Genomic DNA, 15,159 nt, shown 5'->3' with positions numbered 1-15,159 from the left:
AGAGGGGATAGGGACAAAAATAAAAAATAAATCTCATCTACTGTCTTTCCTAAGGACCTAGCAGCCTCTATCATCCATCATTCATTCACTCATTCCACACACTTTCATCTAGCCCCTGCTGAATGCCAAGTACTGGGCTGGAACTCTGGGGACTGTGGAAGTAGAATAGGAGAATATGGGCTTTCTGTGAGCAGTGATTGCCTAAAATATATACATCAAGATTGTAGGATCATGTGCGCCACTGCATTCTAGCCTGGGTGACAGAGTAAGACCCTGTTTCAAAAAATTTTAAAAAATCGTAGGATCATAGAGAAAGTGTCTTAAGTGTCTGGTGCTGTGGACGGGCAACACAGGCAGAAACTGGTGGCTAAGGAATCAGAAAAGTTTTCAGGAGGGAGCATTTGACTTGGGCTTGGACTGAGCATCTAGGGCAATGTAGAAACAAGTTTATGGATAATTCACTGAATTGGTGGCAGCTGATAACTTGAATCTTCTTTCAGATGATTGAAGTTAGTAGCCCAGCTATGAAAGTCCAGGTTACAGATGCCTCAGCCAGAGCTTGCGTATGTATGGATGAGGCTCATACATACGCAGACGTGGACTCCTGTTAAGATATGAGAGTTTTGGTCAGTCTCCGTCTCAGTTCTATTGTCTCTGCCTACATACTTGAGTCCAGAGTGGTCATGCAAAGAATGGAACCCTGGAACAATCACACCAGGGTTTGGTTCTAGGCTTAGCCATTTTCTAGCCATGGGAACAAAAGAAAATTACTGAACCTCTCTGAGTCCCAGTTTACTTGTCTATAAAATGGGGATAGTGATACTGGGGTTACCGGGAAATTGTGAGAATTAAAACAGTTCAGGAGAGGTTAAGTTGTCCTGGGACCACCTCTGTCACCGCAGTGACCACACTCTGTAGTGAGGGCACCCTTGAGAGTGGAGAGCAGAGCTGCTGTGTGATTCATCTCTAGAATCCCTGATTCTTGGAACACTTCCTGAGAGCTATTAGGCACTCAAGAAATGTTAATGGTAGAGCATAGTGTAATGATAGATCATAGTATTGTGGTAGATCATAGTATTGTATTATTATTCAGCAGACATCTGTTTTCTCTCCTTTCCATGGAAGTGGTGTACTTCCCCATCCCACTGACACTGGGCTTAGCCATGTGACTTGCTTCATCTAATGGAATGTGAGTGACTCAGTGAATGCCACATCCAAGCAGAGGCATTAAATATTCCTGCATGGCCTCTGGTGATCTTGTCCTCCTGCCTGAGAGAGCATGCTTCAGAGAGCTGCTGCTACTTCCCTAGTTCCTCTCGTGAGAGCCAAGTGAAGTAAATAGGAACCCAATTCACCACCCAGATCCAGGCCCATCTGAATCTAGCCAAGCCCAGAAGAGCCCTGTAGAACCACAGCTGACCTACGGAAATGAGAAGTAAATGTTTGTTGTTAGCATTGAGATTTTGGGATTACTTGTTATGCAGCATCATCACAACAAAGCCTGACTAATACATTGTATAAAGTCAATTGAGTACTAACAACATGCCAGGTATTGTTCTAAGTCCTTTATATAAAGAATCCCATCTAATCCTTACAGCACTGCATAAGGTGGTATGATAAGTATCTCCATTCAACAGATTAGAATTGAGGCATCTGATCAATCATATTATTCATATTATTCCTCCTCCCTTCCTGCATCCAAATGAACCAAGCCTCCTGTGTTCATTAGAACCACAGACCAAGCCTGCTGGAGAAAGACAGGGCTGTGGAGATGGGAATGAATTGGCAAATAGCTTTGGGATGACAATGTTAAGGTCAGGCAAATGCTCTCAATAACCTCAAATGAGTGTTGATGTTCATGAGGGCTGCTCAGAAAAGAAACAGAAATTGACATCTTTTATCTGAGGACCCTTCCTCAGCATCAGGACTTAAGTCTATGGGAGCATGAGCCACAGAACCATGAGAGGTAGGGGGTTCAGTGAGAAGAACAAGCTCTAGAGTCTCACTTGTGGGTCTGAATCTCAGCTGTGCCACACGTGCTGTGTGACCTTGAGCAAATCACCTAACCTCTCTCTTCCTCAATGTTGTCACCTATAAAGTGGGACTATTACTTGTACCTACATCCTGGATTTGTTTTAATGGTAAATGAGTTAGTATTTCCAAAGTGCTTAACACAGAGCCTTTGCATGTAGCAAGCACCCAGTCAACACCCATGACCATAGTCCTCTGCTCATGCTGCTCTTTGGTTCCCCCTGAGGTCTTTTGGGGACAGAGAGTATGAAAATGCCCTCCACCCCCACAAGGAAACAGGACTCAGGGACAGAGGACCTGTGCCCTGACCAAGGCAATGTGTCCCTCACCATATTTGCAGTGGTGCATCCTTTCCTGTTGCCTTTTTGATCAGCAATTAAGGCTTTAGCCTTTTTTGTTGGTGTGCAAAGATATTTTCTTAATGGTCCTCCAGCCCAGCCATCATAAAAATGCTTTCCAGCTCACAGGGAGAACATTTCTGATGCACGCTGAATCCAGAATTCAAATGAAGCAAAATAAAGGCACCAGGGGCTCTTATGAGACTGAGTGACTCAAAAAAGAGGGAATGTGGGGACTTGGGGCATAAGACTGATCATGAATCACCCAATAGAAAAACCCCAGGATGGCTTTCAAGAAGAATCCTCCTTGAGGTTTTAACTTTCACCTACAAGCAAGTTTTCTTACTGCTCAGTACAGCAGGGTGAGGACAGCAGCCTCACAGCATCAGTCTGAGGATAGAATGGGTTAATGCAGCCAGTCAAAGTGGCTAATGCCTGTAATCCCAGCAATTTGGGAGGCTGAAGCAAGCGGATCATAAGGTCAAGAGATCGAGACATCCTGGCCAACATGATGAAACCCCGTCTATACTAAAAATACAAAAATATTAGCTGAGTGTGGTGGCACGCGCCTGTAATCCCAGCTACTTGGAGACTGAGGCAGGAGAATTGCTTGAACCGGGAGACAGAGGTTGCAGTGAGCCAAGATCGCGCCACTGCACTCCAGCCTGGGTGACAGAGTGCGATTTTGTCTCAAAAAAAAAAAAAAAAAAAAAAAAGCATGGGTTAATGCATGAAAACTCTTTGGCACAGTGCCCAGCACAAATTAAGCAGTCACTCAGGGTTGGCTATCATCTTTGGTGATATTGGTCCCAAACCCAGACCTCTGCTCTGGTCCTCAGCTCATACACCCACCTGAATAGCCCATATGTATTTTAAAATGAGTCCAAAATGGAATCCAAAGTACCAGATCCCCTCGTCGCCACCACCAGGTTTGCTTTCTTCTCAAGCCGCTGAGAGGTCCACAGAAGCAGAGACCATGATGAGAACCCATCTTTAACTCTGGGTCACTAGCACAGTGGCAGAGTAGGCAGTCACTACATCTTCAGAGCTTGTGGGTTTTATTTGCTTTGTTTTGCAATCTGTCATCCCCACACTCTTACTATATAAGACAGTGCCTAGCCAGACAAGCATAGGTTTAAATCTCCACCTTGTCACTTCTTAGCTGTGTGACCCTGAGCGAGGAGCTTGAGTTCTCTGAGCCTTAGCACCTTTAGATGTACAATGAGAATGAACAGACCTCCTCACAGGGCTGCTATAAAGAATTAATGAGGCTGGACGTGTTGGCTCCTGCCTGTAATCCCAGCACCTGAGGCCGAGGTGGGTGGATCACCTGAAGTCAGGAGTTCGAGACCAGCCTGACCAAGATGGTGAAACCCTGTGTCTACTAAAAATACAAAAAATTAGCCAGGCATGGTGGTGGGCGCCTGTAATCCCAGCTACTCGGGAGGCTGAGGCAGGAGAATCGCTTGAAACCAAAACCAGGAGGCAAAAGTTGTAGTGAGCCAAGATCACACCATTGCACTCCAGCCTGGGTGACAAGTGACAAGAGTGAAACTCCATCTCAAAAAAAAAAAAAAAAAGAATTAATGAGATCACTCTGCACAAATCCTAATGTGGCATCGGATATGGGGTGAGTTCTAGTAAATGAGCATTTTTTACACTCAAGATGTAAGCATGATGGTTTCATTATTAGAGATGAGAGAACCAAATTCAGAAACATTTAATCATTTACTTAAAATCACACACCTGGGACTCATACCCAAGCCCTTTTCTTCCTGGTCTGATGTTCATTCCTTGTTGTCTGAAATGTCAAATCATTTTACCAGAATAGCAGGGGAGAGAGGGACAGAAAGTTGCTTAAATTATTGATTTTGTTTTAGCAGCCTCTCATCCTGCAGGAGGGGCTTGCAGTAACAAAGGCCCGGCACCTTTGAGTTTGTTTTCAATACATTTTTTGAATCTTCATTCCCTTTAGCTCTTGTTGAAAATGGCTTTCTACCACCTTGCACAGAAAAATCTTTCATGAAATACCAAAACCAAACGAAAAACAGGCCTTTGAAATGCTGTTTTGCCCCCTCCTAAGAGCTAACATTTGCCAGTTGTAAATTAACCTTCCTTTCACTTCTTTCAGTAGAAAATCAATCAGGGCCCTAAAATCCCTGCACATCTGCATTTAATCCACAAATAATTCAACAATGTTCTATCTTAATAGGATATTGTGAGAAAAGCATAAATGTCATCAACTTCTTTTACGTGGAAGGAACAATAGGGCCTGAACTTGTTTGTGCTCCTGATGTCCTTCGGAAATAGATTCCCAAGGACCAGGAGTGCTCTCCCCACCAACAGTGCACAGTGCCACAGCAAGGACAGTCAACTGGGAGTTGGGAGACCTGGACTCCAGTTCACACTACTTTGCTGGGGTGCTCGGGCAAGTCCCACAAGGCCTCAATTTCCGCATCTGCACAACACGGGGAGTGGTGAACATGATTTGTGAAGTCTCTAGCCAGGTTTCAAATGTGCTTAAAGCACATAGAAAATTGCTAAAGAGAAAAAACGATAGTGGTTGTTTCTGTTCAGGCTGCAAAATCTTGTGTACTATTTACATATTTAGGTATGAACTGTCTCAAAGGGTCTTTCATTAAAAAATGAGGATGTAGGCTACAGCCATGTACCCTGAACATGCCCAATCTCATCTGATCTCAGAAGCTAAAAAGGGTCAGACCTGGTTAGTACTTGGATGGGAGAAAATGAAGATGGAGATAGTTCTTTGTGAAGACACATGTGTGTGCTTATTTGTGCACTTGTGCACTCACAATTGCATCTTGGGCACATGTGTATTGTGGAGGCATCTGTGTGCCTGTGGAGTGTGTGTACATAAGTACCTGGTGTGTGTTTGGCTGCAGAGGCCCAGAAGGTCAGCAACAGTAGGTGGCTGCATGCAGGGACACTAATAAATACTCATTTTATACATACTGTTAGCAACAACGTTAGCTATTCTACTGCTGACTTTACGAATACAGAAAATGTGGCCGGACACAATGGCTCCTACCTGTAATCCTAGCACTTTGTGGGGGCTGAGGCAGAAGAATCCTTTGAGCTCAGGAGTTTGAGACCAACCTTGGAGAACTTGTCTCTAATAAAAATTAAAAACAAAACAAAACAAAACAAACAAACAAACAAAACTAGCCAGGTGTGGTGGTATATGCCTATAATCCCAGCTACTTGGGAGGCTATAGCAGGAGGATTACCAGAATCCAAGAGTTTCAGGCTGCAGTGAACCATGATTGCTCCACTTCACTCTAGCCTGGATGACAGAGCAAGACCCTGTCCCCCTGCCACAAGAAAAGAAAAATAAAGAAAAGAAAAGAGAAACATAGAATAGAAAATGTCTCCTGGTTTGCATCCTGGAATAGAGAAATGAGCACAGGCTTTCGAATCAAATGGTAGTGATTTCACATCCTGCCCTTGGCACTCACCCAGCATCTCTGAACCTGAATATTTTCATCCAGGTTGACTTAAGGATGAAATGGAAAAAGGTTTACAAAGTACCTGGGGTATAGTGAAGGATTCAATAAATGTTCTCTCCCTTTTCTTGTATATTAGTTATCTATTGCAAAGTAACAAATTAACCCAAAACTTAGCAGCTTAAAACAGCAAATGTTTTTCTGATAGTACCTATGAGTCAGGAGCCCAGGCATAGCTTTGCTGGGTCTTCTGGCTCACAGTCTTCCAAAGGCTGCAATCAAGCAGTAGTACAAGGCTATGGCCTCATCTGAAGGCTCAACCGAGGGAGGCTTCCTTTCCAAGCTCACTCATGTGGTTATTAGCAGGTTCAGGTTTTGGCTGGCTCTTGGTCAGACACTCCCCCAACCTCCGGTTTCTTGCGACTGGGCCTCTTCATAGAACACTCACAACACGGCTGCTGGCTTCCATCAGAACAAGAAGGCAAGAGAGCAAGAGAGGGTGAGCAGGATGGAAGTCACTGTCTTCTTGTAACCTCTCAGAGGTGCTGTTCATCACTTTCACCATATTGTGTTTGTTAAGAGCAAGACATTAGGTTCAGCTAACATGCAAGGGAGTGGAGAGGATTATACAAAGGCATGAATACCGGGAGGCATGGATCACTGGAGGCCATCTTAGGGGTTGCCGGGAATCCTGTTCTCCAGCCCCCATTGATTCACATCCCCCACCCCATGCAAAATACACTTGCATCCTCCCAGCATCCCTAAAAGTCTCCTCCCACTTCAGCATCAACTAAAGTTCAGAATCTCTTCGAATCAGGTACTGGGGTGGGGACTTCTTAGGAATGACTAGTCACATGCAGCTCCTAGAGTACAGTTCCTCCCAATCTGAGAGCCTGTGAAACTAGAGACACAGTATCTGCTTCCATACACCTAGCATTAAATGGTGTAACAGGCATGGGTTAGCTCTGTATCTGTCTCCTTTTTCTCTAGATGTTTAATGAGACAAGTATTTTAATTTTGTATTCCACTAATTTGTTTATTCAACAAATACTCATTAGGTACTTACTATAGACTCCTTATTTATTTTGCATTCCCATTTTACCAACAAGGAATCTGAGAATCAGAGGCAAAATATTACAGCTTAGCCCATTGAATTATTTTTTCTTCTGTAAAAGGACCTCTAGGATTCTCCATCAATGAGGACTTTCTAGTCACAGCTGCAGTGAGGTTTGAATTTAGCTATTTAGACCATCAACCACAAAGACCATACATTCAAAATCCTTTATGTTTCCTGAATAAGAATAATTCAAGCTAATAAAAGATCTAGAGAATAGTTAGATGTATTTGTTGATAATAAGAGCTCATTTAATATTGTGGCAAAGGCAAGATCAGGGCAGAATCAAGGCAGATAAATTTCAATCATGCCTAATGATAGTGTAGACAAATGGTGTTTTTCAGTTGTGGCTATATACATTCTAACACATTCAAGTTTTTTTAAAAAAGTGAGGCGTAGGCCCTATTCCTAGAAATTTGGATTTAACTAATTTGGAGTGGGCCCCAGGCATCAATATTTTAACTTTCAAGTGGTTCTAGGATAGACAGGTTTAGGGGCTATTGAGAGACCCAGAATAGCAAGTACTTAGAACATTCACACATCCCCCACCTCCCAAGCTCCTAATAGAAATCATTTATTAACCAGGCCCCTCAATGTCATTGGTTGGAATGCAACCTTGGAGTCTTTCTCATCCCAGGACTCCAGGCAGCCCCTACCCATGAAGCCAAGTTGACATACGAACAGGGACATATGTGTTAGCCCTGACAGGCCATACTGGGCATGCTTTCCCAAATCCACAAATTATCAAGGGTGTAGAAAAATAGAGCCCCCTTCATGTTGAACAGATCTCACCCATGTAGACAACTGAGGTCTAATTACCCTTTGCAAAGGGCCATTGGAAAAGCGTAGGAAAAAGCATACTGTTTCTTACAGTAGAAAACCAACAATAAATTTAGAAAGATGGTGGAATTTTTTTAAAAACAACCTTTTCACAACCACAGTAATAACTGATTCAGGGAAAGGTCACTAATAAATGCTAAAACCAATGGATGCAAGTTTGAGAAATAATAGGATATCTTCATAGTCTTAAAGTATTTCTCCAAAGGAAATACTTATTAATTATAAAGGGTAAAATGGTAGAGAGCACCGTAACCTCATGAGCAAAGTTAACGTTGCTAGTAAGGGGACTAATTAACAGCACCTGCCCCTCTTGCCATGCGCTAGAGGAGTGCAGCATGGCATCTGTGATATTCCCGCCCAGTGTGCATGACAGAATCTAATCATGGAAAAGCACCAAAAAACCTGAGTTGAAGGACAATTCTGCAAAGTAACTGGCCAGGTAATCTTCACAAAGGTCAGCGTCATGAAAGACAAAGCTGCGGAACTTTCAAATTACAGGGGACAGCTAAATGCAACACATGGTCTTGGATTGTTTTGTTATAAAGGACATTATCGTGAAGTCTGAATAAAGTCTGTAGATGAGATGAGAAAATTCCCTGTTTTTAGGAAATATGCAACAAAATGCTCAAGAATAAATGGGCATCACATCTTAGGTGACTCAGAAGAAAAAGGGAAGAACAGAGATAAGTGATACAGTGAAATATTGATGTTTGGGAGATCTAGGTAAACAATATTTAGGAATTCTTTGTACCACGTTGCAAGGTTTCTGTAAGTCTGAAACTGTGAGAACCAGTTTTTAAAAATAAAGCATAAAATGTGAAACATCTTTTCTGCAAATTCTTTGGCACTCTTCCCATGAAGAGGTGAAGTCTAATCGCCTCCCCTTAAATATGATTTGGACTTAATGACTCACTTCTAACCAATGAATATGGTGTATGGAGGCCTGATTATAAAAGAAGATTCAGCATGTATCAGAGCAAGAAAGTTCTGGGGCATGTGCTTTGTATTATACACACTCTGTGTGGTTCGTGTGCCCATTGCTCAGATAAAGAAGCCAGAGCTCAGAAAGGTGCCCAAACTCAGATGACTAATAAATGGTGGAACCAAACTTCAAACTCAGGGCAGTAGAGCCTCCAATCCCAGGCAGGTGGCCTTGTGGACAGGGAGCTGGGACCTGGAGTCTGTCCACCTGGCCAAGGCCTCTTGGGTGCTGCAACATGGGTATTTGGGGCTGGATAATTCTCGGTGCACCATAAGTTGTTTAGCAGCATCTTTGGCCTCTACCCACAAGTTGGCAGGAGCACCTGACACCGAGCTGCGACAACCAAAAATGTCTCCAGACATTGCCAAATATCTGTGGGGGTGCAGGGTGCAAAGTTCCCTCAATTAAGAACCACTGACCTACACTGAACCCTGGTTCCACCACTACTCACATGACCTTGTACAAACAACCTTGTCCTCAAGGTCGTCTGTGCCCCTATGTCCTCATCTGTAAAATGGAAAAATAATAACGTGTAAGGTTAATGTGAGGAATAATTAAGGATACAGGAAAGCACTTGGCCCATCAAGTAAGAACTACTTTGCCCATAACCCTAGGGTGCCTTCCCTCCAAACACAAAGCCATGCACAGAGCAGGTACACAATGAAGACCTGCTGTCGTGTAGCTGTGGGGATGAATCAGTTAACCATTTCAGTAATACATGAACAAAAAGCTGAATGTTCTGATCTGTGAACTAGTGCATTTGCTGACTGAAGATGTCCTGGCATCCTCTCTCACCATCAAAGTTCAGTTAGGATTAAAGACTCCACGGTCAGGCTACCTGGGTTCAAGTTGAGCTCTGCCACTCAACAGCTCTGTGACCACAGGCTGGTTATACAGCCTGCCAATGCCTTCATTTCCTCATCTGTAAAATGGGGTAATAAGAGTGCTTACCTCACAGGGCAGTGAGAGTCAAATTAATTAATACATATGTTGTACCCACCATAGGCTGAGTCTCCGTCATGCCTGCTGCGATTGCTGCTATGGCAATTAACATTAATCCTATCGTGCTCCTCTTTTACAGCCTTCCAGCCACACTCCTCCGAGGGCGCCAAGAACAACCCCATTTCCAAGCCTTTGCACTTGCCACTCCCTCTGTCTGGATTACTCTCCTTTTCAGACATTAGCAGCCCTCCAGCCCTTACTTCATCAAGGTCTCTCTTCATGTACATCTTTGGAAAGTCCTCCCCTGACCACTATAAATAAAACAACAGCTTCACCACCCTATTCACCCTGGGTTTTTTGCAACATAGCAATTACCCCTGCCTGGCGTTACCTATCCTGATCAGTACGGCACAGTGCAATGCAGTGCAGTATGGTACAGAACTGTTTATTGGCTTATCTCTCCCCCGACTCGCATAAATGTTCCAAGACAGCAGAGAATTTGATTGACAACTATATTCCCAGCATCTAGAGCAATGTCTAGTGCATAGTACATAATTATAATGAATGGTGAGTGATATTTTACAAAAGGAAATTCCAAAGTCCTTACATAATCTATTTTCCATAACCCAGAACTTGTCTAAACTGGAGCCTAGAACAGTGTTTTTCACAAAAGATTTTGCTTATAGCAACCCGTGCTTTAGAACAGAATATTGTAAAGACTTCCAGATCAGTTAGATTTGAGTTTCTCAAACCGTGACTGTGGACTCCAGAGAAACAGTAACAGGAATTCCACCAAACAAGGTTCACAAGGTGAACGGCATTGGGAACTGATACAGAAACTTCCCCAACTAGAGGATGCATCGTGCACAGGAGAAGCTCTAAGAAGTCCTATCGAGAAAGCAGGTATTGAACCTGGGTTTGCTGGACTTATTTCACCAGAGACCCCTTCCATTAACATCTGCATCACAAAGCACAATTGGGTAAACAGTGATCTAGTATAAGTGTTTCTATTTACAGACACAGATGGAAAATGAGGCCCAGAAAAGTGAATTGACTCATTCAAGGTCACGCGACCATCTCCTGAATCCTAGAGCTGTGTGCTTTTCACTGCTCCTAATGTTGCCTAATGGTCTGCTTAGCTGTCCGTTCACAGGAGGTCAGAAACTGAACACGGACCTCGGATTCCAGTATCATTTTGACTAAATTACATATAAAAATTGACATACTGAATAGAATTTGCTTTCAGTCTCACTGTTCCAGAAATAGTCATTCATTCAACAAATATTTATTAAGCATTATGTGCCAGGAACTGCACATTTTGCAGTGATCAAAATATGGCTGCACAGAAGACTGACAATAAAATTATCCTTAAAGAGATCAAAATTGATTGAACTGTCCTTGATAAAACTGCTTCAAAGCAGGGACTTGCAAGAAATTGCATATTCTCATTTCATTTGCTTCCATTAATAGTGCTCACATTTAGATCTGATGGTAATAATATGTTCTCAACTGGTGTGGGTCTGGAATAAAACACTCCCTTTGACTGTCTACACTGCAGAGAGCAAAAACAAAATGATTGGAGTCAGCTGGGCTTTTCTGTTGAGCACCTCGACCTACAGATTTTCCAATTCAAGTTCATTCACATTTCATCTCTGGCTTCTACGTTTTAGTTAAAAAGCATTTCCCTATTTTGCTATTGTCCACTAAGGAAAATGCCTATTTAAAAATAGCATTTCTTTTTTAAAGCATCTTGATTCACACATTTCAAAGCTCTTCAGAAAACACGATTTCTCAAAAGCCATGTCATTCTAAAACATGCTACAGATTTCAGATGGAGAAAGATTCAAGGTATTATTCTACATGATCTTTTCAATGAACTGATCGCAACTGTCTAGGAATCAGGAGAGTTGTCTTATGTTACTTCAAAACAGATTCCAAGTGAGAAAAAAAAACAAAAAAAACCCTGTGCTTGAGAAGATCTAATGCCATGCCATTGAATCCAGGTTTCAGCACAGAGCCAACACGTGTATAAGTAATAAAAAGAAACCTGAGAAAACAGAAGCTCCTCAAGGTCCTTTGCCCTGGTGTATCTTTAAGGCCAAACTGTAAAGAGAATAAGCATATACTTCCAGACCCAGCAAATATCAAATATCTTCTTTGCATTTTAAGGATGCACTCATGATTTTTTCAGAAGCAATCCTGAAACCCAGTGTAGCAAAGCAAAGACAGTCACCACATAATACAAATAATTTGTGTTTATTAGACACCAGAATAAATCAGAGAGACTTCTTCAGCTATGGTGAAGAGACACCCACCAGCACAGAGAGAAGAAATGACATAAGCACAGAGTCACAGGAATCCAGACACAGGAAAGCTGTGCTCCCACCACATCACTGCACACACACGCAAACTGCTGTTTAAAAATCAATTCAAACACAAACAAGTGACTGAACAAGCCGTTAGTTTAAAAAGGGAGGGGAGAGCGTATTTTTTAAGGACCAAGTCTCACTTGTTTTTTTTTTTAAGGATGCAGCACCATACTCTCTTCTCTAATAGGATCATTGGTCTATCTCTGGTAGGCTGGGTATATTTGACTGAGTTTATTGCAACTGCTTCTGCCAATTCTTTGAACTACCAATCAATGGGGTGAGGTTTCTAAGCACATGAGCTACTGCACAGAAACACATGATAAAGGGAGAAGCACTGGAAAGGCATGTATTTGTGTGTGTGTGCATGCTTGTCAGTGTCTGTGCAGTTATGCAGATCCATGAGGGGGTTTCTTAATGCAGTTTAATGGAATCCATCTGGGGTGAAAGGTGTTATTTTGCCTAAAGAAATCTCCCCCTCGCAGTCCAGCTCCCAGATAGACTCTGCAACAGGGTCACCATCTGGGGATGTCTGATAGATTTGAGACATGCGATCGAAAGGACCCTCCTCCTCCTCATCGTTGTCCACCTCTGGGTCACCGGGGGTTACAGCGTTGGGCATCATGTGGATGTAGGCAGCTGCGATTTCCTTGTGGAAGACGGTGTCTTGGTTGTAGGAGATGAGCTCATTGCTGATGTTCACCGTCTTCACTGGCGTGCGGGAGCAGACGTGGCTGCACCCCAGCAGCTGGGCAAACACCTTCCGGAAGTCGGCGTTGAAGGCATAGATGATGGGGTTGAGTGAGGAGTTGGCCCAACCGAACCAGACGAAGACGTCGAAGGTGGTCTCGCTGACGCAGGGGAAGCCGGCCGGAGGGCCTTCCGGGTTTCCACTGCAGAAAGGGACCATGCAGTTAAGGATGAAGAAGGGCAGCCAGCAACACACGAAGACCCCCATGATCACGGACAGGGTCTTGAAAACCTTGGTCTCCTTCTTGATGGAAGCGCGCAGGCTGGTGTCGGGTGCGCAGGCTGCGCTGCTCCGGCAGCTCTGCGCGTGCTCTGCGGCCCTCTCCAGGGAGGAAATCCTGCGGATCTGCACCTGGGCGATGCGGTAGATGCGCGTGTAGGTCACGATCATGATGGCCACGGGGATGTAGAAGCTGACGAGCGAGGAAGAGATGGCGTAGGTTCGATTCAGGCTGGAGTCACAGTTCTCGGCCCTCACGTCGGGTTCCCAAACGTCCTCCTCCCAGGGCGTCCAGTTGGCCAGGTTGTTAGTCAGGTCCAGCCCGCCCCAAGAGCCCGTCTGGTCCCTGTGCCAGTTGAGCTGGACCGGAATGAAGGAGATGAGGATGGACAAGGTCCAGGCCAGGCCGACGATGACCAAGGCCATGCGCTGGGTCATCTTGCGCTGGTAGCGGAAGGGCCTAGAGATGGCCCAGTAGCGGTCCACGCTGATGACGCACAGGTTCAGGATGGAGGCTGTGGAGCACATGATGTCGAAGGCCACCCAGACGTCGCAGAACGCTCCAAAGGGCCAGTAACCGGCCACCTCGGCGACTGCCTTCCAGGGCATGACCAGCAGCGCCACGAAGAGGTCTGACACGGCCAGAGACACGATGAAGACGTTGGTCATCTTGGCGCGCAGGGGGCGGCTCCGCACGATGGCTGCGCACACCAACACGTTGCCCAGCAGGGTCCAGATGATGAGTAGGGTCAGCAAGCAGGCGGTGACCACCTGTGCGGGCCCCAGTGGCAGTGCCCCCGCCGAGCCCCCCACGGTGTTCCCCTGCGCCAGCTGCTGGTGCAGCGCGAACTGCCCCGGGTACGCAGTGCCGTTGCTCCCTGGCGGCAGCATTTCGGGCTGGGCTGCAGGGGCTGTCTGTGGGCGGTCCCAATTTCAGCCCTGCGACCCCCAGGCAGCCCCATGGGACACCCCAAGGATGGGCCCCCTCAGCCAAGGGACCCTCGAGCCCCAGAGGGCGCTCACCATGAGCTGCGCCGGGCCCCGGAGCGCGCGGGGACTTCTCTTGCCTCCTGAAGCGCCTCTGGCTCGGTGGAGGTGGCGCGCCCCTCCAGTCTTAGCGCTGGGGACAGGAAGCGGCTGGTGCCCGCTGACAGCCAGGGCTGTTCTAGGGAGTCTGCAGCGCGCCGGACGGCAGCGGCAGCGGCTGTGTCTAGTTCAGAGCGAGAGAAGAGAGCAAGCCGCCACTGAGGGGCTGGGGCAGGCAGCCGCGGGCGCCGGGCTGGCACTGCGGCGCTGCAGCGGTCCCTGGCCGCTCCCGGGCCCCGCGTCCCGCCCCCAGCGCCTCCGCGCTCAGCTCTCTGGAGCTCCCGCCCCACCTGTGCCTTGGCGACCTCGCTCACCGCGCTCAGCGCCCCAGAGTTTAGGGGAGATCCCGCAGGTCTGAGGGGCGCCCCAGCGCCAGACCCTAGCCCAGGGCCGGAGAAAATTCTCCCCGGGAAGACCGAAGGGCGCTTGGCGCAGCCCTGGAGCCCTAGCCCTGGCCACGCTTGGGGAACAAGAGGTGGGGTAGGGAGGAGGACGCGAGGGCTTCCGGAGGAGGAAAGAGCATTTGAAGGGTAAAGGGGGCGGCCTTGGATTGCCCACAGACCTGAGTCCCAATCCGGACCTTATTCCCAGCTGTGCAACTTTGAGTGCCCTACAAAACTTTACCCCGCCTTGGTTGCCTTCTCCGCAGCGTGGGATAATGAATGATTCCTACTCCTGGGACCGTGTCAGAACTCGGGGAAGCCGTCTGGGACGAGGTGTCCAGTAGACAGTGTCTCCTAGGAACAGGTTCCCGCTTCCGCCAGCCCCTCCCTCAACACCCTGAGGCTGGGGCTTCACCTGACCTCTTGGGAGACTGTCCTTTTCCCCACCACCGCCCTAAATCCTTGAGCGATTTTTCCCTTGGGGAATAATTTGGGATGAACCCAGAAGACAAGAAGAGGAAGAGAGTACCCCAGAGAGTTGGAAGCCTCTTCTTTGCAGGGCACTTTTACAGTCTTTCCCTTTTTCAACCTTGAGAGGGATGGATACATAGCTCAGTGTTAACAGAAAAGAAACCGAGGGGGC

General features: G+C 46.1%; 1 protein-coding gene across 1 annotated transcript; it reads right to left on the bottom strand.

Annotated features, from left to right (window-relative positions):
• Positions 1 to 11,951: 11,951 nt before the first annotated feature.
• DRD5 (dopamine receptor D5) lies at positions 11,952 to 14,547 on the bottom strand. Its single transcript, XM_011935438.1, has 2 exons — positions 14,448 to 14,547; positions 11,952 to 14,257 (listed from the first exon to the last, which is right to left on the bottom strand). Exon 2 carries the CDS (start codon positions 13,936 to 13,938, stop codon positions 12,502 to 12,504), a length of 1,437 nt encoding a protein of 478 aa, XP_011790828.1. The 5' UTR covers positions 13,939 to 14,257; positions 14,448 to 14,547; the 3' UTR covers positions 11,952 to 12,501.
• Between the last annotated feature and the right edge of the window lie 612 nt (positions 14,548 to 15,159).

The sequence above is a fragment of the Colobus angolensis genome, unplaced genomic scaffold (assembly GCF_000951035.1).
Source record: "Colobus angolensis palliatus isolate OR3802 unplaced genomic scaffold, Cang.pa_1.0 Scaffold143, whole genome shotgun sequence".
Lineage (NCBI taxonomy): Eukaryota > Metazoa > Chordata > Mammalia > Primates > Cercopithecidae > Colobus > Colobus angolensis.
This window is presented reverse-complemented; position numbering and strand designations above follow the sequence as displayed.